At 37.6% G+C, this 23,926-nt stretch overlaps 2 protein-coding genes across 2 annotated transcripts; one reads left to right on the top strand and one right to left on the bottom strand.

The window, feature by feature from the left end:
• The first annotated feature begins 376 nt into the window (after nt 1–376).
• Nucleotides 377–4,626, top strand: LOC134648288 (sodium/potassium-transporting ATPase subunit beta-2-like). The gene is made up of 7 exons (XM_063502779.1): nt 377–468; nt 1,537–1,590; nt 1,816–1,929; nt 2,567–2,748; nt 3,180–3,266; nt 3,452–3,671; nt 4,523–4,626. The coding sequence occupies exons 1-7, from the start codon at nt 405–407 to the stop codon at nt 4,624–4,626; spliced, it is 825 nt and encodes a 274-aa protein (XP_063358849.1). The 5' UTR covers nt 377–404.
• A 2,532-nt stretch (nt 4,627–7,158) lies between these two features.
• On the bottom strand, nt 7,159–15,414 carry LOC134648531 (sodium/potassium-transporting ATPase subunit beta-2-like). The gene is made up of 7 exons (XM_063503053.1): nt 15,328–15,414; nt 11,472–11,522; nt 10,682–10,804; nt 9,463–9,644; nt 8,681–8,767; nt 7,595–7,814; nt 7,159–7,277 (listed from the first exon to the last, which is right to left on the bottom strand). The coding sequence occupies exons 1-7, from the start codon at nt 15,389–15,391 to the stop codon at nt 7,174–7,176; spliced, it is 831 nt and encodes a 276-aa protein (XP_063359123.1). The 5' UTR covers nt 15,392–15,414; the 3' UTR covers nt 7,159–7,173.
• Between the last annotated feature and the right edge of the window lie 8,512 nt (nt 15,415–23,926).

Below are 23,926 nucleotides of genomic sequence, written 5' to 3'. Positions count from 1 at the left end.
GGAACATAACAATCTTTGCCATTAAATTAAAAATAAAAATCACAACATGAACTTAAAAATATATCACGTTAAAATTATGAATAATAACATAATGTATGTTTGGAATTTGCGAATTAATTACCTTACCTAGGTACTTACAATAAAGGACAGAACAAAACCAACAACAAACGCAAACGATCCTATATTATAGAGCATAAGCTTATCATAGTTTAACAACTACTAAATTACATTTAAAGTGGACATAAAAACCTATTTGATCAATGTTTACTGACGTAACAATCATCATCCATCATCTCCTAAAAGTTGAAATGCCTTTTAATTAGAACAACTAGGGAAAACAGGGTCAGCCCGCCATTCACCATTCGCTATAATAAGGTAACTGTGCGTGTGTGTTACAAATTACAATGGGACTTGAAAAGAAAACAATAAAAATTATTGTCAGTGTTTTAGTTATTTCAGTTATAATCGGTAAGTTTTCTTTGACACTCAACCGGAATTTATCAGTTTTTAAGTAAAGTGAAGCATCACTTAAGTAGGTAACTAGAGAGTATTGTTAGAAGGCGGGAAGATTATTATGTAGGTAGGTATTCAGTCGGACGTCGGTGGCTCCTTTGATTGGACTATAAATAATAAATAAAGTGTTATGTTTAAACTTAAAATGCTTTCAAGTTAAGTATCACAATTTAAAAAGAGTTTTATGGATTAATTAAACTACAGACGTATCAACTTTTTATATAGTGCACGGTAGTGCACCGGCAAAGTCAATACATTTTAGAAACATATCCGTACACGGCGGGAAGAAGTTGATAACTCGCGGGAAAAAATGGAAGAAATTTGAACCTTATGTAATTTATTTTTAAGTTCAAATTTCTTCAATAAAATATCTCGAGTTATCAACTTCTTCCCACCGTGTACCGATATTATATTTGATTTCTTTTAATTTACCTAATTTCTTCGTATAAACACATTATATTTAGATACAAAATTTGGAGTTTTGCTCAAAGGTTGCCGGCGGACGCCATGACCTCATAGTCGTAATTTCGTCAATTATAAACCGTGACAATAAAAAAATTGTACACATGACCTCGTTACAGACATTATTATGTCTCTATTTCATTCACATTTTATTGACACTATGTTACTATGTTATTGTCCCGGTTAGTCTCGGGGGCAAAAACGGGTATTACTAGTTTAACATGTGTCTGTATGTCGCAACGTAGGTCATAAACTCATTTAAGTTTGGTTTTCAGTAAGGGATTTGTCATACAATATACCTAGATACCTACGATGTTTTTATATACCTAGGTTCAACTCACTAGATCATTTTATTTATATTTTTGCCTGCGCCCTTGCAAAGAGTCCACGTTATGTAATTCTAGAAAATGTGTTTGCAATAAACGCTTTGTTTTTGTCTTAATATTTCATATGATATTTATTTACTGTGGCTTCTGAACGCTAAGCTTAGGTAGTTTAGGTACCTACTTACAAATTCACAAATTTTATTTAAAAATAATACCTGTTGATTATCTTTTTCAGGATGCTCACTCGGACTACTATTTGCTTTTCTGTTATATCAGGCACCGTACATAGGTAAGCGATATGTTTTATTAATATTGTCTTCGGTTACCGCGATAGTTAGTCATGAAATAAAACTATTAAAACGGATTAATACGAACGGAACTATTTGAATTTTTTAGTCCTTAATTGAAAGTGTTCTAACCTCCTGTCATAGTATGGATTTGATTCTAGAGTAGGGGCGCATTTGCTTCATGGGGCACTTGTTCTCACTGCTCTTAGAAATCTTTCGTTTCGCAGAGCTGGAAGCATGGCCACGTTTAGCTGATGATGACCAGCGACTCATCCACTTTAAAACCTCCGAGCCAGGCACCTGGCACCCTTGGGTCCATCGTATTAATGACCTTCTGAATGGTGAGAGATTTTATTATTAGTGTTATAAGTGACGTAATTATGTACAGCCTCTTCTTAACTATGTATTTTACCTACTTACCTTACCTATAATTAGTGTCCATTAGATTTGTCAGGCATAAACTATATGTCTGGCAAATATGTCAATGTACCTGCCAGAGATCTGCTAAATCTGCTTGCAAACACATCCATGCCTAATTCCTACCGTAGGTTTATGCCATACATTGATTTGTCCGCCAGACTCATCTGCCGGACTAATCTGATGGACAGACCTTATAGTTAGACTAAGAAAAGTTTGCAACGATTTTTATAGCACAACAGTGGAAGTGTTATTTTAAACGTCAAAATTCTATGAAATTATGTAGTATAAATAACACTTGCACTGCGTGTGTCAAATCAAAATAGTCTTATCTTAGTCTAATTCTACAAATATTCAAAGATATGGCCTACAGCGTGTCGTAATAGAATAGAACAGAATAGAATAGTTTTTTATTCGTAATTACACAAAAAGAACATACCTAGGTACTTAGTGAAAATAAAGTGTCACGAAATGGCCCCATCTCAGCATGTTGCTGGCGAATTCCAGCGCTGATCATCCGATAAGACCATCAAGTGAGAAATAATACGTATTAATCTCCAGAATACGAAACCGCAACGCCCGAGGACCCACCCCACGCACCGTGCTCCACTCATCCTTACCATGAGCAGTCGGGACGCTCGGAGCCCTGTGCCCACGCTATGCGGTACTGGCATCCTTGCACCATCGACACCCTGTATGAGTACGTCAGGGGCACACCTTGTGTGTTCCTGAGGCTAGCTCATGTAAGTTAAGTTATAAATTGAGTCTAAAACGTTTAACACACCTTACTTAATTCAGTAACTGACCACATGGACGCAGTTTTATACGATCTCTCTTCTATGTATTGCTGCGTTTCTCATCAGTCTCTAAATTAAATAAGTAAAGGTGTGTGAGAGTGAAGCGCTTCAGTGGAAAATACGTGGGTCATTGGGAGACTCGAAGGAGTTTATATGTAAATAGTGTAGTGTCGCACAGTATATTCTTCGAACTTGGCCGAACACACTGCCTTGTGTCCTTCTACGTCAGTTCTTTAAACATGGCGGTGTGTCAGCCAAGTTCGTAAAACAAAAAGCCAACGAATCGGCCGTGGCCGACTTTTGATATCTGATTTCAAAAAAGTTTCTTTAGTTAAGTAATTACTTGACTCATCTTGTTTCCAACTTTCCATCCACAGATTGATCAATGGACCCCTCAACCGTACAATACTTCGGTGGACTTGCCTATCCCAAATGAAATGCCGGATCACTTGAAGAAAGGCTTGGTAATACCAATGTGCATATACATAATAACATATCAATAATTGCTTATTTGCTTATACCTACAATCTCATCGCCATTGCGTTAAATTTAGGAAACGCTTTGAGTTTCTAAACCTTCATACTGGCCTTTTATAGTTCAACATGGTTTATTAAATCAGATAAAAACCGTAAAATAGTTTTCCTTGCAGAATCATCCATCGGCAAAACTCGAAGATTACGTCTGGGTGTCTTGCAAAGGAATGTCCCCAGTTGATGAGGAAAACGTTCGTTATATTCGGTATATACCCGAATACTTGCCTCCGGGGTTTCCAATCAGACGGTTGCATTCTGCTGACAAAACTGAGGCTAGTAGCTTGACTGCTATCGATGGAGGGCCGCTGGTTGCTGTGCTGTTTCAGAATTTGACACGTAAGTTTGTGTTACTAAGAGTCACTTGCACCATTCGCTAACCCGGGGTTAACAGATTAAACCTGGAGCTACCATGGTTACCAGTACAATTTGACTCTGGGTTAACGGTTTAACCGGTTAACCCCGAGTTGGTGGGTGCAAGTGATGCTAAGCCGCCAATTGGTCACTGATGAGTTCAATACCCCTAGTGTAAATTTCATTCGATAGCGTGACGTGACGCACGCGTTAGCGTTAATTTTGTATGGGATTTTGAGTATCCAAAACGTCCCGCTTAGCGCGCTGTTTAAAATCGCATACAAAAATAGCCATAACGCAAACGCGAACGTTCGTCACGCTATCGAATGAAATTTATATTATGGGTTCTGGGGCCCGTTTCTCAAAAGCTTGTAACTTGTGATACCTACAAGCGGATGTCACTTTTTGACAGCTTTTGTTAGAAAGGGACTTCCACTTGTATTACAAGCTACAAGCTTTTGATAAACGGGCCGCTGGTCTCCTCTAGTATGCGCTGGTCCTATTCAAAGGTTTTCCGAATTCAATCCATCGGTTCAGTTCGGACAAAGTCGCTTCCCGCTGTCTGTCCCTATGTATACTTAGATCTTTAAAACTACGCAACGGATTTTGATGCGTTTTTTTAATAGATAGAGTGATTCAAGAGGAAAGTTTGTTTATAATTTGTTAACCCGTGCGAAGCCAGGGCGGGTCGTTAGTAATTACATATGACGAGAAACCTATTAAAGTTGACAAATTTATACTTAAAATATTTTTATTCCCCTTTGACCTCTTTGTTTAACTTGCCAGTGAATTTAGAAAAGACTTGAATTTTGACTATGTCTAAAATTATTCGGCAGGTGGAGTGATCATCAATGTGGAATGTCGGATCTGGACTCGGGACATCACCTACGATGGTATTAGCAACATCGGCCGCACCACCTTTGAATTACTTGTAGACTAGTTTTAATAACTAACCCCTTGATTGAACCCCCTGAAGTAACCCCACCACCAAGCCCCACCACGCATAACAACCGCAACTTAAATTCAAAAATCATTCCAATTTTCAAGTACAAACAGATTTTCTATTGCCTGGTGAACATTTTTTTTAGTAAGCTCAAAACGGGCTTAGAAATTGACTTAGTTTCTGTTTTGATAGTTTTTACCTATTTTTTAGGTAGTGTAAAACATTCCCGCACCCAAAAATCCGTGGTGTATATGCTAGTGAGCTATAGGTCAGTATAGTCTTTGGTATAGTATAGGTATTATATACAGAGTGAAGCCAATGTTTTAATCAAGTTAAGACCTTGTTTTTGCTGCACAGTATATACGAATTAAAATTTATAAAATTTATAAATACTTAGGTACACAAAAAATGAGTGAAAATTGACTTGGTCTAGCTCTACCGAGTCTGTGAGGTCAGTATAGCTATTTTTAGCAAATTAAAAACCTATTTATTTATTTATAATTAACTTTATTGCACAATTTATCAAGATGTACAGAAATTCAAGCAACATCACCTCGCTTACATTCAAACAACATTTAAATTGACAATTACAACATGAACTTGTATTTAATAAGATCTGTTTATTTAAAAAAATGCATAGTTACTGCATCATACATTTAAAAAAATTGTCAAGCTGCATTTTTTATAATTAACAAGGGAAGTGGGTTGGGGTAAGATTGAAGGGTTTTTCTATGAGGGTCAAGACGAAAAATCGTCCGTATTAAGCATGGCGGGCGACTTTTCGTCTTGCCCCTTATGAATAAGCCTTTCGATCTTACCCCAACGCACTTAGGTACTTATTGAAAAAGCTCTCTATCACAAATGCTTGAGGTTTTTTAGAAAATACATCCAGTACCTAATTTCTAACCAAGCCCTTAGGTAATATTAATTAACATTATGACTTAGTGCTACTTTTTTAAATAATAATTTCAGTTCTTAGGTAACTTAAACCTAAACATAATCATTTTTGTATTAAGGTACAATCATAATAATTCTCTCACACATTTAGTACTTATAGGTAAATTATTTTAAAAACAGTAAGAAGTCAAGATATAGGCGTCTTTGTAATTGTTTATATTAAAGGTCTTATAAGTTTGACAAACTTAACAAATGACCTTTATTTACTGTTTTTAGGGTTTTTAAGTTAATTTAATTTAGTAGGTATTATTTCTGTTTTTATATTTTTATGTTTGTAAATAATAAATAAACACATTTACTACTTTGGCATCTTTCTGTAAATGGCTCATGTCTACGGTTACAAGTTTATTAAATTATTACATATATATTTATTAGAATTTATAATCCCATGTATAAGGTCAACGTTAACGTTCTGTTAAATAGTTGTATTATATTATTTCATCTTATTTATTGAACAAAAACAACTCTTTAAGCTTGATAATTGAAATCAAATTATATTTAAGTGACTTATACAGTTTATTAAACATTAATGACAAACCAGTTTTGAATGATTCACGGTTAGTTTCACTAGATTTATATCGACCGGGATATGAACCGTGATTACCTTTTGTATCGTTTTCGAGCTACCGATATTTCGACGCAGTTACATGCATCCCGCATGGTTCATATCCCGGTCGATATAAGTCTAGTATTAATCACAAAATGTAAGTGACATTAAGAATGTATCCCTACCGGCTACTATGTAAGTTGACATTTAGCGACTTGACCTTCACTACCGTGCCCCTCCGGTCAGTCATGATTTATGCCTGAACTATGACGTCGAATTTATGGAGGTAATTATAAGTAGGTAAATTTATTACAACATGTCGTATAAAATTATTATTAAAAAAACACCAAGTGGAACATGGCTAATAATAGTAGGTAAAAGTCGTAACACACTATCGCACCGCACCGAGACCTTGGTGCGTCGCACCCATGAGAGCGAGAAAGATATATATCTTTTTCACTCTCTCACATATAAGTGCGGCGCACCGTGACCTTGAACGGTGCGGTAATGTGTTACGGCTCTAATAATGTTTATAGCGCTGTCTTGCTCACACAGCGGATCCCCACGAAGATCTACTTACGGTGTGACCGAAGTGGGTGGGCATGACGAGGAGCATACCGAGTTTTTCTCTGTCACTCTAATTACGCCTACATTGGAGTAAAAGAGAAAGATCCCTGCAATTTGCGAATTTCGGTTTTCACGGTAGCCCCTTTGACGAGCCTACCACAGAATAAGTAAACTACCGTACAGGACTCCTATAAAACGGAAGTTTGACAGCGATTCAGGGTCGAATCATGATATCCCTTTCTAACTTATGGCCCTTTCGGCTATTTTGGGTTGTCAAAATTCAAGTCATTATCTTATCTGTGGTCGTGCACGCAAAGGGACGTCAAGTTGTGTCAACCCTAATAATTGCTCGGAGCAACGCTGAGCCGAACGGAGCCGAGTTTGCCCGAAGTCAGGAGTGTCTCCCCACTGTCACTACTTCCCATGCCACTCGTCGAGTATTTGGCCGGTATTAAAAAGGCATATTCAGACATTTACTCGACGAAGATCTCGAAGCGAGCTCGTCCAGTGCGTCCAGTCCCGTCGTAGTAGATGTCCCTCGCCCAGATGCGGCATTCTACGTTGATCACCACCCCCCCTGGAATAGATGACGCAGTTAGAGTAGGTACTTATATTCTTTGGTAGGTACCTTTTCGGCATTGAAATAAAACTTACGTTGAAGTCTCAGTCAGGTGTACGATGCCAAAGTAGGCAGGTACTTACACTACTTACATACCTAATTTTCTTCAAAAAGTTCAAGTATTCGTAAATAAATTTAGGAAAGTTTAGCCTTTTAAGAGGGAAGTATAGCTAGTATAGCTACTGACAAAAGTTAAGTACTTTTTCCATATAATTTGTTCATATAAGTTGTGATTAGAAGTGCAACTTAAAGACTGCACAGGTAATAATACATACGTCTAGGCTCTTTAAAGAACACGCCGACCAGCGGTCCAGGATCCTTCTCTGGCAGGTGTCTGCTGGCGTACGGGATCCTGTCAGCTGTGTGGAGACGGCTCAGAGGGAACCCTGGAGGCAGGCCCCCGGTGATGTACTGAATTGGACCGATGTTTTCCTTGTCTGCGCCAAATTCTCCTTGACAGGATACCCAGATAAAGTCCATGCCGTTAGCTGCAGCCTGGCAATCACAGATCACGCTATCGCTCATAGACATCTGAAGTAAGGTAAATACGGATAAGTGTATCTAGCCTTGATATTAGGGCCGTTTCAAACCACAGGTAGGCAGCAGGTAGGTACTTAAAGCTTCAAGCCGTTATTATCTATTATATTTTGATTTAATTTCATTTCTTTTTAATTTCAATTAATTTATTTATATTTTGCTACAAAATGACATTGTATAGTTTATAGAGCATAATACTAACAATATTTTATAAGGCATAGTCGTAAGTACTAACAAAAAAAAAAATGATCCCTGATGGTCCTTAAATAAATGAATTTATTTATTATTTTAAAGCTGGTCAATCAAATCTTGTCAGTAAAAAAGGCGCGAAATTCAAATCTTCTATGGGACGATATCCCTTCGCGCCTACATTTTTCAAATTTGCCGGCTTTTTCTACTGTCAAGATCTGGTTGACCCGGTTGACCAAGTTTATGTAGACACTTATATGCGATCATTGCCAGTTAAATAAAAGTTTGAAAACTAGCCTACGTAGATATCTTTTTAAATATGCCAAACATTTTACTACTTTGCTGAAGATCGGGCGAAGCGGGGGAGAAAAAAATCCGCTCGCTCCGCAGCAATTTAACTGACAACGCAACCGGGTATATGCTAAAGTCCCTACTACACGGTTGGAAACGCGCTTTTCGACCATTGGTACACTGTACCTTGAACCGCCGGAACCTTGATTGCCAGTCGTATACCTACTTCCACTTTTAAATTTATTAAGCTTAATAGCATCGTTAAAATTTAAATTAGTCTTATACTACTTACTTATGGGCTGATGAGGAGAAGATACTTACTTAGTTACAACAATAATTCTTACCATTCCATCTCTTATGTGCTTAGGCATCTCAGGAGGAATGTGCAGGTTCATTGAATAGTTGTAAGGATGAGGTGTCCAGTAGTTCACCTGCGAAGTCAATATAATCATAAGTAGGTGTACAGGCATGGATAGATATAGATAGATCATATCTGGGTAACCGACCTTTGCTCGGAAAACATATAAGAATTAAAATATGAGCGTTTTCCCAGAGATAAGATCGATTTTTCGCCCCCGAAAACCCCGATATAGCAAATTTCATCGAAATCGTTAGAGTCGTTTTCGAGATTCCCGAAATATATGTATAAATATACAAGAATTGCTCGTTTAAAGGTATAAGATAACGTTTATTTCGTTGCTGTAAACATACACAATTTACAAATTAGGTAGGTACATTACCATGCAGGAAGAACTAAAATACATAATTTAATTGTTAGGGCAATTTGCACCATTCATTAACCCGAAGATAACCGGTTAAACCTGGAGTTACCATGGTTACCAGTACAATTTGACACTGGGTTAACGGTTTAACCGGTTGACCCCGGGTTAGTGGGTGCCAATGGCACACGGGTCCCATCTTCTCATGGCTTGAACGCAGTCCGGGGGACAAGGCATTGTATGCATGTATTATAGTGGTAACAGACTATCGGACTGGACCGCGACCTTGAGCGTCGCACCCATAAGCGAGAGCGAGAAAGAGATATATGTTTCTCGCTCTCACTTATGGGTGCGACGCTCCAAGGTCGCGGTCCGGTCCGATAGTCTGTTACTAGCTTTAGACTTACGTGAGACAGTCGAAGGAACACACATGGGGTACCCATAGGGTACCCGTATACCATGTCAATGGTACACGGGTCCCATAGCCTCATGGCTTGGTCGCAGTCCGGGTGGCGAGGCATTGTATGCATGCGCTCGCGAGTGGTGCAAGGCGCGCGTGGCGGACTCTCGGGGACCATGGTTTCGTACACTGAGGAAAATATTCAATTTTAAGCTCAAAGGCATTATTATTTATTTATTTATTTAAACTTTATTGCACAAAATATATACAACAATGTACAAATGGCGGACTTAATGCCAAATGGCATTCTCTACCAGTCAACCATAGGGCCAAACAGAGATACCTTCAATTGGTGCAGAGAGAGAAAATATATTGAGTGAGTTAAAAAAGCAAACTATACTTATAAATTACATAAATAAATAAAATATATATAAACTACCACATATTTATAAAATACATACTATAAATATAATAATGATGGATATTATTCGAACTCTTGCTTTAGCAAATGCTTACGTAACATCCGCTTGAAAGAAAACGTACTAGTAGCTTGTCTAATATTTAGAGGGAGTGAATTCCAAAGAATTATATCTCAGGATTGGCCTTACGGGCAATAAAAATGAGGCATGAATGGGGCCAGTACAGCGGTGTGATACCGCTACAACGCGATTGGTTAACGAGTTTCATTAGACTGCACTGCACGATTGGCTCCAATTCGTGAGTGACACCGCTGAACTAGTACCATTTTTAGTGGCCGTAAGGCCCATCCTGAGATATATGTCAATGCTCTAAGGTTTTTAACCATAAAATTTTGTAAGATTAATTTTATATATTAAATACTTGTAAATTATATTACAAGATATGGCAACACATAAGAAACAATAGAAGTTAGAATTAAGGTAAGGTGGGGTAAGAAAAATAGTTGTAACTTATAGGGAATCTCCAGAGTCAGACCAGTCTAAGTTTTCATGCCTTGTGGTACGTCAAGTATCGAGCTTATATATAGGTGTATTATATATCTCGCCTTTAAGCAGGGTACGTGTCGTGGGAGCAGTAATAGCATCTTAAATATGATAGCTAATAAGCTTGATTGTCCTTTGATGTTGACACTTACCTCTGAGGAAGCCTGTATCCTCAGGCCTGAACTGGATGACCTGATCTCTTTCTTTTTTAAATATATCTCTCTCCGACAGATAGGAAAAAGATAGAGTGCTATGTACACGTACCTCTGAGGAAGTCATTGGTACGTTGGATCCACGGATGGAAGGAGCCTGAATCCGCAGGTCTGAACTCGATGAGGGGCTGATCCCATCTGTAGTCGTCCAGCGAACGCGGCCACACCTCCAACACTGGAAACATGTTACTAATTACTACGGTCACAAATTTTAATTGTTGATCCAGGGTTCAAGCTAATTTGGTTTTCAATACTAACGGTATAAAATGTCCAATGAAAAGTGAACCCAAAAGTCCGTGAGTATACTATACTCAAGGGTACATTTCGACTATTTAAGCCCAGAAGAAATCAACTCGTTTTTACGAGACCGCGCTAAAAAAACTTCCGAGTCTTAAGTGGTATCCAGACGAGATAATTTTTCGCCAATCTGATGAAATTCTGCGATCGAATCAGCAGGTGCGGACACATAAATGCCAATTTTCATAGTAATTATCTATGGAATGCAAATTGACCAATTATTTTCCTGATCAAATCGACTGATTTGATCAGTCCCGTCTGGATACCACTTTAAGTTCGGAGCCGAGGCCTTTATTAATTAAGTATATCTATACTTTTTCGAAATAGGCTACAATTTCAGGTTTTATTAAAAATAATAGTAGATAGAAAAAATAAGCGTTATCGTATCGCGATAAACTCAAAAACTACTGAACGGATTTTCATGCGGTTTTCACCTATCAATAGAGTGATTATTGGGAAAGGTTTAAGTGTATAATTTGTTACGGTTTTATGTAACCCGTGCGAAGCCGGGGCGGGTCGCTAGTTTATAAAAATTCTGGACTTACCTACATAATACGGGTACAGCAAGAGACCAAGTAGGAGTCCCAATAAGCCACCTGAAAAGATTTCAACTTCTTAAAGTCTATTTTTTAATTCGGTAGACTAAAATGACTTTCATAGTATGAAATGACATTTTATGTTCATACTATGAACTGTCAGTTTAGTCTACCGAATAAAAAAATGGACTTTAGAGTCGTAGTAAGGTAAACATTTGAGAGCAATTTTAATCTAGAAGTGGTTTTTTTTCTGTAGATTAGATCATTATATAGATTTGATAAAAGTTAAAAGTTTGATAAGCTACTCATTCTGAGCAAAATAAACACGAAATTTCTATTTTTAGGACAAAAAAATGTATGTCAATTAGAGAGGAATATTTATAGTACGTACGAGGAAATTGCGCCTAAGGTTTATCCTTCTACTATTTAGGTAGGGCGCCAAGGATAAGCTTAGATATAACATCTTTTTTGCATTGGGGTAATACCAGACCAGCTAACGTGAAAAAAGATTCCATAACTGGCGTAGAATTATTTTGTACCCTAGAAAACAAAATACTAATTTTACCAGTGGTTTCAAAGAATAAGGATAGCCTTTTAGAGTAGGTAGGTCTGGTAAAAAAAAACATTATGCACTAGCTACATAGGTACAATACAAAATTGTAAATACAATATTGTGGGAAGGACCCAAATAATTATAGGCCTATTACCTTGGTCCCCGTTATTTCAAAAGTTATAGAGAAGGCTATGTTTGTGAGACTAACTGATTACTTAACTATGTATAACATTTTATCACCAGACCAATTTGGCTTTCGTAAAGAGCGGTCAACTGAACTGGCTTGCTTCGAATTTATCAAGGAAATTTCAGAGGCTACTAATGACAAATTACCGGTGACATGTAATATATCTTGACATGAGCAAAGCTTTTGACTGTGTAAATCATTCAAAACTCCTTTCCAAGCTTGAATGCCTTGGTATCAGAGGTAATGTTCTAGAATGGATGAAAGTTACCTGAGTAACCGAACACAGTGCACGGAAATTGCGAGAATGGTCACAGAAGGGAACAATCTTTTAAAGAGAAAGTTTAGATCTCAGTGCCGTATCAATGGGACAGGGGTGCCACAAGGGAGTAATTTGGACCCTTTGTTGTTCTTATTATATATAAATGACCTTCCACAATCAACATCGCAAAGGTGTATAATTTTTGCAGATGATACTACCTTAATAGTAAAGGGAACTGACGTGAGTACTTATGAATCGGACATAAATAAAGCATTGGCAGATGTTAATACATGGACAGAATGTAATGACCTTAATATTAATGTTAATAAAACTTTGTTTACACAATTTCATCATCACAATTCAAATTTAACTGCGAATCTTACTATTAATATTAATAATACTCCAATTGTAGAATCCCATAGTGCCAAATTCTTAGGTTTGATTATTGATGAAAACTTAAACTGGAAATATCATATCGACGCAGTATGTTCTAAACTAGCACGATTTGTTTTTGCTCTAAGAAATCTTAAAAATTCGATTTCCACTCAGGCCGCGTTAGCAGCTTACCACGGATATGTATCATCTACCCTTAATTACGGCCTGCTACTGTGGGGTAATTCTGTTGACGTCCAGAGGGCATTTGTGATCCAGAAATATTGTATACGAGCATTGGGTGGCGTTAAATTTGATGATACGTGCAGACCTCTTTTCCAAAAGTTTCATATTCTCCCCCTAGCCTGTATGTATATTTTGAAAGTATGTCTTTTCACAATAAAGCACCCGGAGTACTTTATAAAGCGCGAGGAAATGTTCGCAAGAGAACTCCGGGCTCAGTACCAACATCTACTATACCAGCCAGCCTGTACGTCTGATATTTGTAGGAGAAATGCATTTAATCCCAGGTAGCAAATTGACGTCAGCGACGCACAGGCGACGTCATTTATAGGTCATAATAAGGTCGGTCATTTATTCGTCGAGAATAGACGTTTTACTGACGTCCATTTGGGGTCACTATCAGGACGTACCTTTTTGTCACAAAATTGACGTTTTAATGACGTCTATTTAGGGTCACTATCAGGACGTACTATTTTAGTCACAAAGTTGACGTTTCACTGACGTCTATTAGGGGTCACTATCAGGACGTACCTTTTTGGTCACAAACAAGACGTTTCAGTGACGTCTATTTGGGGTCACTATCAGGACGTACCTTTTTGTTCACAAATACGACGTATCACTGACGTCTATTTGGGGTCACTATCAGGACGTACTATTTTAGTCACAAAGTTGACGTTTCACTTACGTGTATTTGGAGTCACTATCAGGACGTACCTTTTTGGTCACAAATACGACGTTTCACTGACGTCTATTTGGGGTCACTATCAGGACGTACCATTTTAGTCTAAAGTTGACGTTTCACTGACGTCTATTTGGGGTCACTGTCAGGATGTACATTTTTGGTCACAAACATGACGTTTCAGTGACGTCTATTTGGAGTCACTATCAGGACGTACCTTTCACATAATTCATTTATAGATTATGGTTATTTTTGTTGGCAATTAACTCTAAAATATTTGTAAAATTATTTGGAATAACATGTTTGTAATATTTTGCATTAAAATTCACAGTTTAGCAAATGTAAAATTTTGTTGTTATAGAAAATGTATTACCAAATAAGTCAAGAGATGGCGCTTTGTTCCCAACGCGTCTGTTCTACAACGCGGTGTTAAGATTTTTCCGGGCTTATATATAAGGTTCGAGGAACAATAGGTCGTCAATTCAAAAGCATTAGTGAGTGTTGTACAGTGTACAGTAGTGTAAATAGTAAATGAAGTGGTAGTTTTATACAGTGTTATTTTTGAACCTCGTACATGGTCCTTCGAACCGGATAGTTGGCTATTCGGTCCTAGGATTCGACAGCAGAGCGCGTTACTCCAATTTCTTGGCTGCCCTAATACGTACGGCCCAGTAACGTCCCTATGAATTCAGTATATGACGTCACTCCAACGTCAGTGGCTGCCCTAATATGTACGGCCCAGTAACGTCCCTATGAAGTCAGTATATGACGTCAGTATTACGTCTGTAAACTGACGTCTTGAGGCTGTGACAAATTGACGTCATCTGCTGGGACCCCCCGACGTCAAGAAATGACGTCTCTTACGTCGAGCAGTACCGTAAACGGACGTCATAATGACGTATAAATGCTACCTGGGATATGTGTGTTGTAATATTCAACAACCTCCCTAAAGAGCTCAGAAAGTTAAATGGGACGGTATTTAAAGTAAAATTTACTGAATGGCTACATGAACATTGTTTTTATAGTGTTAAGGATTATTTAAATTTTAAATTATAATGTTTAAAATGACAATTGCCGATTTATATTTGATATATGTAATTAACTTTTACTTTTGACTAATTCTACCATAATACTTTTATACTTTAATTTTATTTTCAATGACATTGTTTTATTATTATTTTGTTTTAATGATTGCATGTCATAAATTAGTGATTTAGTACCTTAATGTACAATTTTGTAAATATTTTGCATGTTGATGTAGTGTCGACTGAATACTGTGTCTAACTATTTTAGTATAAGATCTGATTGTTACGTATTCAAGCAAATAAATATATTCTATTCTATTCTATTCTATACAAATACTCTCGCAGGTACATTATTTTATTTGTAGGTGTACCCATATTACAAGCTTAATACCATCGTTCGCAGACGTTTCTGCATGTTAAAAATTAAAAAAATATTATTAATAGTTCAGGAATTTATAGGATATATATAAGAATATATTTGATAAACTGTTTTCCAGGCAAAAAAAACACTCAGCACTAGCGTTCAGTTTTAAATTAATAAACTTACCGAGAATGACGATGGTGACCACAACAATGACAATTATCTTGATGGTCCTTTTCTCGAGCCCCATGGCGGATGGCGCGCGTGACGCGGGCGACGGCGGCGAGACACTGACGGGATGTACGGGCCAGGGCGGCAATGGTGTGTGGCGTACATTGCCGCTTTTCACCAGACAGCGCGACGCGAAGTGCAATGTGTTTACTCAGTCTATGTATGTATGAAACTTACCAAGAATGACGATGGTGACCACAACAATGACAATTATCTTGATGGTCCTTTTCTCGAGCCCCATGGCGGAAGGCGCGCGTGACGCGGACGGCGGGACACTGGCGGGATGTACCTACGGGAAACTATGGAGCAAATGGTGTGGCGTGTTTTGCTGTCGCATTTAAGGCAGACCAACCTAGCTCTGATCTGACTGAATGAATTTACAGAGACAGTGTAATGATATGTATAAATGTTTCAGTCAAGTTTAAGTGCCATCCGTACTTGACAGACTGATCAACGTCAGCCGACGGCTTACATTGAAACTCCCCATAAAATTTAGCGAACTTTTTAAGGAAGACAAACAATTTGATGCAACCGACCCTAATTTATATAAATGTCTAGTACATATTTGGCGGAAAAGCTGCATCAGGGCCGCCTGTTGCACGTTGCACTAAAAGTGTCATTTTACAGTTACCTAGTATTTTCCTGGCGTTAGTGTGCTTAAAAAATGGGTTTCACTTGGTAGCAAAGTTTGTTTAGCCCTAGTGCCTTGGTTGCCTTGTAAAACAAATATGTAACTAGGTATTTCAAAGGAGCAATGTATGCTGTACATCAGACTCCCCCGGTCCAATGACGCTGCGCGTCACCCGCGCCGCGTTGGCGCCAAAACCTATACCTACTGAAAATACTGAATGTACGTAATACCATCCCCACTCTTAACTGATTCTTCTTGAACCTTATTGCGAGTACATAAAGCCCGCCTATGTTCAGTTAAGTGTTACCTACTGATAGTACAGTCCACGATATGATGTACTTACTTTTGCACCTTACCTCTTTGTAATAAGACGGAAAATGTAAACATATCTTTGACGTCGACTGTACCATGGAAAATGGGACCTTAGGACAGCGTGCACTTACGTCATTATTAACGATGTTTTAATATAAATTAACCCGTTTGCGCCGTAAGCGTCAAGTGAATAAAGGATTTATTACTTTGTAATATTGTTATGACCCGCTTAACTTTGGCAAATCTCCGAAACTGTGTCGATGACCTTTTAGCTCTTTGTCTAAACCTTGTTTTTATATAGCGGAAACTGTAAACAGATAAAAGTGTAGAGGACGAACGGAGCACCTTCGGTTTCAGAATACCCTTTAAAAAGATCTCAATCTTAAAGCATTTCTGGACTTCATGGAGGAGCTGGGATGGTTAGGATAGTAGTACCTCGGTTTTTCACGCAAAATAAACACGCTTAAAGATAAATGATATTCTCTCTGGGTGGTTGGATCAAGGGTCAGATGCAGAAGGCGGTAATTCTGGACGGCGCGTATAGTAGGTACGTCGGTTCCTCACTCTGCGTCTGCGGCCCTGACCCGGGGCAGCTTAGGCCCTGCCCCGCTGCTAGCGGCACCCTAGGTTAGGTTATGTGTATTTGTGTATTTTGATTGTTTTGTAAGTGTTTTTATATTTTACTTTTATATTCATTTTATAAATTACCTACCCTATGATGGAAAATAAATCAAGAAAATAATGATCTACATTTATAACTATCACTACACCTTACAAAGAAAAACAATGTCCCCCACCGCATCCGTCTGTTTGTGTGTATGTATGTTCGCGATAAACTTGAAAACTATTGAACGTATTTTCATGCGGTTTTCACCTATCAATAGAGTGATTCTTGAGGAAGGTTTAGGTGTATATAATTTGTTAAGGTTTTGTGTAACCGAAGCGTGCGAAGCCGGGGCGGGTCGCTAGTTAAGTACCTATACCTACTTGCTAGCTGACTAGCTCAGTCGGTCGCGGTACAATTATTCCCCTAGGGTAATTTTTCTATAGTTATTCTAGTTCGTACTAACCCAGTTAGACTACTTAGTACTTACCCTATATAAAACAGCCATTAGTCCGTTACGCCATGGTGATGTCATCGTTTTATTATAGTGCTCTACCTTAGGGGTGTAAAATGGGGTTACGATGTTACCTACATTCATGGAGCTCATAGGTATAAAAGCTCCATGAATGTAGGCATGTAGAGTACCTAGTTACCGATGTCTAAGCTAAGTGTTATTATAAGCGTCATATTATTATGTTTATAGACGTTTTATTTACCCATTCGAAGCACGATTTTATCTTAGAGTTTTCTGTCAATTTTTGCCAGACTTACCATAAATATGAACCCGTACAGCGCCATCTACATCAGCTGTCAAATCATATAACGAATCATGCAACCAATTAAATTATACTAAGTAACTCGTAAGTCCTTAACAGGAATAGTAAATTTACTAATTTCTTTTTAATTTTTATAAGTAAAACAGGTAAATTAAAATTAAATATTAAAATAATTTAATAAATATTATGGGACAATCTCACATAAATTAATTACGATAAGCTCATTAAGGCTTTTGTTGCGGGTACTATGTAGATGACGATATGTACCTATATTAGTATACATATATTATATATTTTAGTATACATGTAAATATGTATACTAAAATATATAAAAAAACATCCATAACTTAAGGATAAAATAGGTATTTATGATACGATTAGCACACAAATAAATGCCCTTACTGGGATTAGAAGTTAGAACCCTAACTTCTAATCCCCCAAATTAATTAATAAATTAATGGTGAATTAGGACCCAAGATTTCTAGCTTTAGGTACCGAGTGCAATTATTGCCGCCAAAATCCAACACAAATACTTTGTCTCGTCGAACGTCTAACAGAACTCATAAATAAGACAAAGACAGCACTATGCAAATAGGGGTTGATGACATTATGGCGTTAGTTGACAAACCTACGTTTGCCGCGCGCTACCATCCATAGATGACAAAGAAAATTGTATGAAACAAGGGTTGGTTCTAGTTTTTACAACTGCAAACATAAGTTGGCGGTGATATATGAAGATATATAATGTGTTGTAGGTTGCAAAGCGGATTGGATGTCTGTAGGGGGTTTATTGTAAGTAATACAGTCAGCAGCACAAGTTGCTAAGCGGGCGAGGTGTTCAAAATTACCTTGGCGCGCTCTTAGTCCCTTAACAATAAAGTCGAGTCGAGATCATTTTGAACACCTCGCCCGCTTAGCAACTTCTGCTGCTGACTGTACCTATATAAAATATATGTAAGTACCTATATCTACATGAAGTGCTTTGTTTGTTAATGAAATAATGAGATCATGACATTACTGCTAGTTGAAGGTTTACTGCATGGCACTCATGACAATATATAAGTATTTATTTTATTTGCTTAGCTATTATTATGTGTGTTTCAAATCCTGTAACTTAAATTTGAACCCCTTCCCGGTGGTTTATTCAGTTGGAAGTACTTCGACCGGTCTGGCCTAGTGTGGGTATTAGTGACCCTGCCTTAGATGAAGCCGACCTGGGTTCGAATCCCGGTAAGGGCATTTATTTGTGTGATGAGCACAGATATTTGTTCCAGAGTCATGGATGTTTTCTATGTATTATATTATATATCGTTGTCTGAGTACAGTGAGTACCCACAACACAAGCCGCCTTGAGCTTATCTTCGGACTTAGTCAGTTTGTGTGTAGTATGTAGTTGTATTTTAGTTTTAGTCCCTTTAGGTTTTAAGGTTGACTTTTAAGGTATTAAATAATATTATGTTATCATCCTTGCTTATTTGTGTGAGAATATCCCTATGATATTTATTTCTTGTTTAATTCCGATATAATATGCTAATTGGAGCTGATCTGATCATTACAATAGCAATGTCATCATTCATGTAAAACTCTGAAAATATGACGTTTAACAAATCTTCACTTTATCCAAAGTCCAAAGTTATGCCTAGACGGACCCTGTACAGTCGCCATCAGATATATCGGAGCGGCCAAGGTGCTCACAAATATCTGAACCCGCCTCTATTGTCAAGGCGTTAGAGTGCGTGTTCTGCAGATATTGTGAACACCTTGGCCGCTCTGATTTATCTGGCGACTGTACAATATTCGTAAATGGCATATTTATTCACATTGATCACCGTAAAAACAGTATTTCTCTAGGGCACCGGGATAGTAAAAAAATTCGAAAGACGCAATCAGAGCCAGACGCCCCGCTGGATAGGGCGGCAACTAGGGCAGCGTGGGGTCGCAGCCCCCGACAGTATGGCGCCGAGGGGCGACGCGACATCTAATGGGAGGGGGTGATTCTGCGAACTATAATGTTGTGTTGTAAGTAATTATAATATAATAACGTTCCGGAGTTTATAATGTAGAAGACGTAAATGTAAGCCTTTACGGGCACGTTCTTAATTTAAAATAGTGTATAAGGCCGGGAATTTAAAGCTATGCCGCGTCGAACTTGCGACGAAAGATTTGGCCACCGTGCGGGTTTTTACAGTTTATCTCAAATACTTCAAAAATATAATCCTATTTAAAATTTTGTTTGTCATGGTTTGTCGGATCCCTCGGCTATATCAATTGCTATTTTATACTAAAATCATACTGTTATCCTATGCAAGGTAACGCTATACAGCTGAAAATAAATGAAAATTTGACATGTATTCGTATTTTTTTATCGAGCGAACTTTAATCTTTTAAGGTTTTGGTTGGAGTTTCCTCTTGCAAATATAGTCTAGTTACCATGTGAATTCATGGCACTTAAAGTAGGTACTGTCTTTGCTAATAACGTGTATAAATTCAGTATAATAACCATAATTTAGCGTTAGTTCCCCATTAATTCGTCATAGGTAAGTAAGTATACATATTTCATTCCATAACTGCAGAAAAACTATTTAAAACTGAAATAGATATCATACACTAAAGAAAAAAAAGTCTACCAGTGGTATACAATAATTTATTATTTGTTCCTTATAGTTGTGCAGAAAATCTTTTAAATCTTTTCTATTGTATTCGTAGAATCACCCGTTTGCCAATATTTTCGCAAGCCTAAAGTATGTCAACACTGTTTTGAGAAAGGACACTAACGCCACCATACTGTCGTGTAGAAGAGAAACGAACTATCTGTAACTATATAGTAGATTGTTAACCAAAGGATGAAAGGCACTCATTTCTGCCGTCCGAGGTAGTTTGGTGTCCGAACGCAGTGAGAGCGCCAATAGTCCGAGGCTGAAATGATGCCTTTCGCCCGAGTTAAACACTCTACTTTTCATTTCGAATACGAGGAAAGTAAAATACATGTGAATAATTTTACGGTTTAGACTCACTTGTTTTAAGTCACTCGCGCGACATGTTTCGGAGAGCCTAGGTCTCCTTTCTCAAGCACTAACAGTGCGAGCAGCGTTCACGACGGCCGTGTATCGCGTACTGCGGCACGCCGCGTCGCACGCTGCGCGCGCGCCGAGAAAACCGGTTGGGGGAGGTCTTCCGCTGTCATTGTAGGCGGGCATAGTGGTAATTTCAATCGGGATAGCGGCTGGGCTGTGCCGCCAGCATGGAAGCCTGTGATTCCTCAGCAGAATACCAGTGAGTGTTGTGACAGTGTAGTGGACATAGTGAGTTCGTGCTGTGTATCGCTACAAGTGTTAGGTGACCAAAGCCCAAAGACACCACTATGCCCGCCTACAATGACAGCGGAAGACCTCCCCCAACCGGTTTTCTCGGCGCGCGCGCAGCGTGCGACGCGGCGTGCCGCAGTACGCGATACACGGCCGTCGTGAACGCTGCTCGCACTGTTAGTGCTTGAGAAAGGATACCTAGGCTCTCCGAAACATGTCGCGCGAGTGACTTAAAACAAGTGAGTCTAAACCGAAAAATGATTCAATGTTAGCATGTCTCACAACAGTTTAAATTCGATTAAAATACATGTGTTTTTTTTAAACATGACTATATGTATAGTAAAAGTAAATCTTGCCTAACAATTTAGGCAAAAGTATCGTTATTTATGGAATTGGGAGTTACCTAAGTACCTATCAGAATGGAAATTGTATAACATATACTTGATTATTGTTAAATAATTTTACTAGTAGAAAAAGAACACATTTTAAACAAGCTTTTATTTAACTTGCAATTTACCTATGTATGTTTGTACGGGTCAAATCTTGCAAGTTTGACCCACTTCCCGACTTCCAATGAAGCTGATATTTTTGCGTACCTACCTACATATGTAAGACAGGAGGTGGCCAATAGAACTCAGTGATAAAACAACGCAACCTAAATGTGTTTGAGGTTTTTAGAATTGTCTTGATGAGTATTAGTTGCCTGTGGAAATGATTTTGTTGCCAAAAACTTATTTTACAGAATAAGATCAACCATACCGCTCTACTTAGTTTGCTATAGTTAAGTACTGTCCTATTTCCCCTCCGCTGTATCTCTTCCAGTTATTAAATCTTACAACTTTTATCTAAGTCAATTATTAAATTCTCAACAAGCCAGAAATAGGCGCATCTTTCACCTCGTTAAATTTAATGTAGGTATGGACCAATATTTTAATTAGGCAGCTGATGTGTTCATAACCGCTTAAAAATAGGTATACCTACGGGGTATCCATTCGGACGAAGGCCTCTTCTAAAGGAAAACGGAAGGCATAGAGGACCTTAAGAGCAACAGATTTGACCTCTTGTGTTTAGCGTAAATTAACTATACTTGGTCAAACCAATTTAGTCAGTAAAAAAGAACAAAAAAAAACAACGGGTTGCACTCCGGGAGTGCCGGCAGAAGTGAAAACTCAATGACATTGTAACAGTTTTTCGATCAGGTCACGTGTCCGTGTTACGAAGCGTCTTACGTCTTACGCTCTCGCGAGTTTAACATTATTTCCCCGACACAAAAAGTGCACAGCGCCGCTAAAGAAGTTTTCACTTCAAAAACTATAGAGGTACTCGTACTCATCCTTTTCTTTTGGGTGCTGGTGTAAGACAAAGATAGTACTTATATGATTCTCTCTGTCTCTGTCTATGTTTGAAATGAGACAGTCTTTTGACCTGCTTTTGACGAACTATATTAATATAAGGAAATCTCAACAATATTTGACGTTAGACAATTCAGTTTGACTCAAAGAGTAAGTAAATAAGTAAGGGTAAGGTAAGTATTGTTTGACTTCACTTTAGGTAAAGTTCGTTTGATCTTATCGTTAGTTTTTGTGTTCGATATTTGGGTTCAATAATACAAACTAATACTATAATTATTTAAACTTTATTAAACAAAACAAAGAAATGCATAAAACACAGTACAAAATGCGGGCTTAATGCTATGACTTTCTTTATCAGTCAACGATTGAGAACAGAGATTCGGACATATAAAGCTAAGACAACAATTAGATTATTTTTTAATAATATTAAAAACACGACGCATTTTAAGGTGGTTATTTAAGGGAGTCACCACACTCGGGAACGCAAACATTCAATAACCATAAATATCTTAAAATATGCTAATACTAATATTCCAGTAATTAAGAGTGTTCGAACTAAATCGTAAGATCGTTAACCCTTTTCCAGGTCGCAATAATCACTAATCTACGAAGTTTTCCCAAAGAATCCAAATATATTTCAATTAATCCAGCTCTGATCCCGAAAGTGCAATCTAATTTGAACCTTTAAAAACGGAATGCTAAAGTTGAAATTCTATTAGCGCGTGTATGTGGTCGATAAATCGTACTACTACGTTGAGTTACGTTAACCGGTCCGTCAATTATGGTTACTGTGTGTGTTAATAAATAAATACTTACTATGGAGCATTTTGACACACATAAACCTAGTCCCACAATAAGATATGTACTGTGGCTGCTAGATTTACAAATACTGTAGACAGATACAAATACTTAAATACATAGAAAACATCCATAACTCAGGAACAAATATTCGTGATAAATCCACAAATAAATGCCCTTACCGGGATTTGAACCCAGGGCCTCCAGATTTATAGGATTGCTGAATGGGTAGCTTACTAGGTTAGGAGGCCGTTGACAATGACATATAATAATGTAAACCAGTTTTTAATTGTATGAAATTTCGGTTAATGGTTGGTTATAACTGGTTTTTCCATACAATTATAAAACTGGATTTTATTTGTATGAAATTTCGGTTAATAACCGGTTATTAACTGGTTTTTCTATACAATCCAAAACAGGTTTACATTTCCTAAATATTAACACACTAACATTAACACATAGTCTACGATAAATATAAATAGGAAATAGATGCATTGCAAAATATTGCGTTTTCAAATGCTTCAAAATATATTTTCGAGCAAACGTTTTTTTTACTATTATTAGTTTAGTAGTACTTTGTCAGAAGTCGAAAAACGATTGGTGAAAATTTTCTCGATAGGTACAAATAAAATCCAAAATCTGATCCGTTTTTGTATTATTAACGTAAATCAGACATAAAACTAAGTTATAAATGTACAATCAAAACATTAAGATTCGGTTAATTTTAAACTTACAAAATTTCTTCAAAAATCCCATCGTAAAGAATGTTTCTTCTT

Source organism: Cydia amplana, chromosome 5 (genome assembly GCF_948474715.1).
Source record: "Cydia amplana chromosome 5, ilCydAmpl1.1, whole genome shotgun sequence".
In the NCBI taxonomy this organism is placed as follows: domain Eukaryota; kingdom Metazoa; phylum Arthropoda; class Insecta; order Lepidoptera; family Tortricidae; genus Cydia; species Cydia amplana.
Note: the sequence above shows the minus strand (reverse complement) of the source record. Positions and strands in the feature narration are given on the sequence as shown.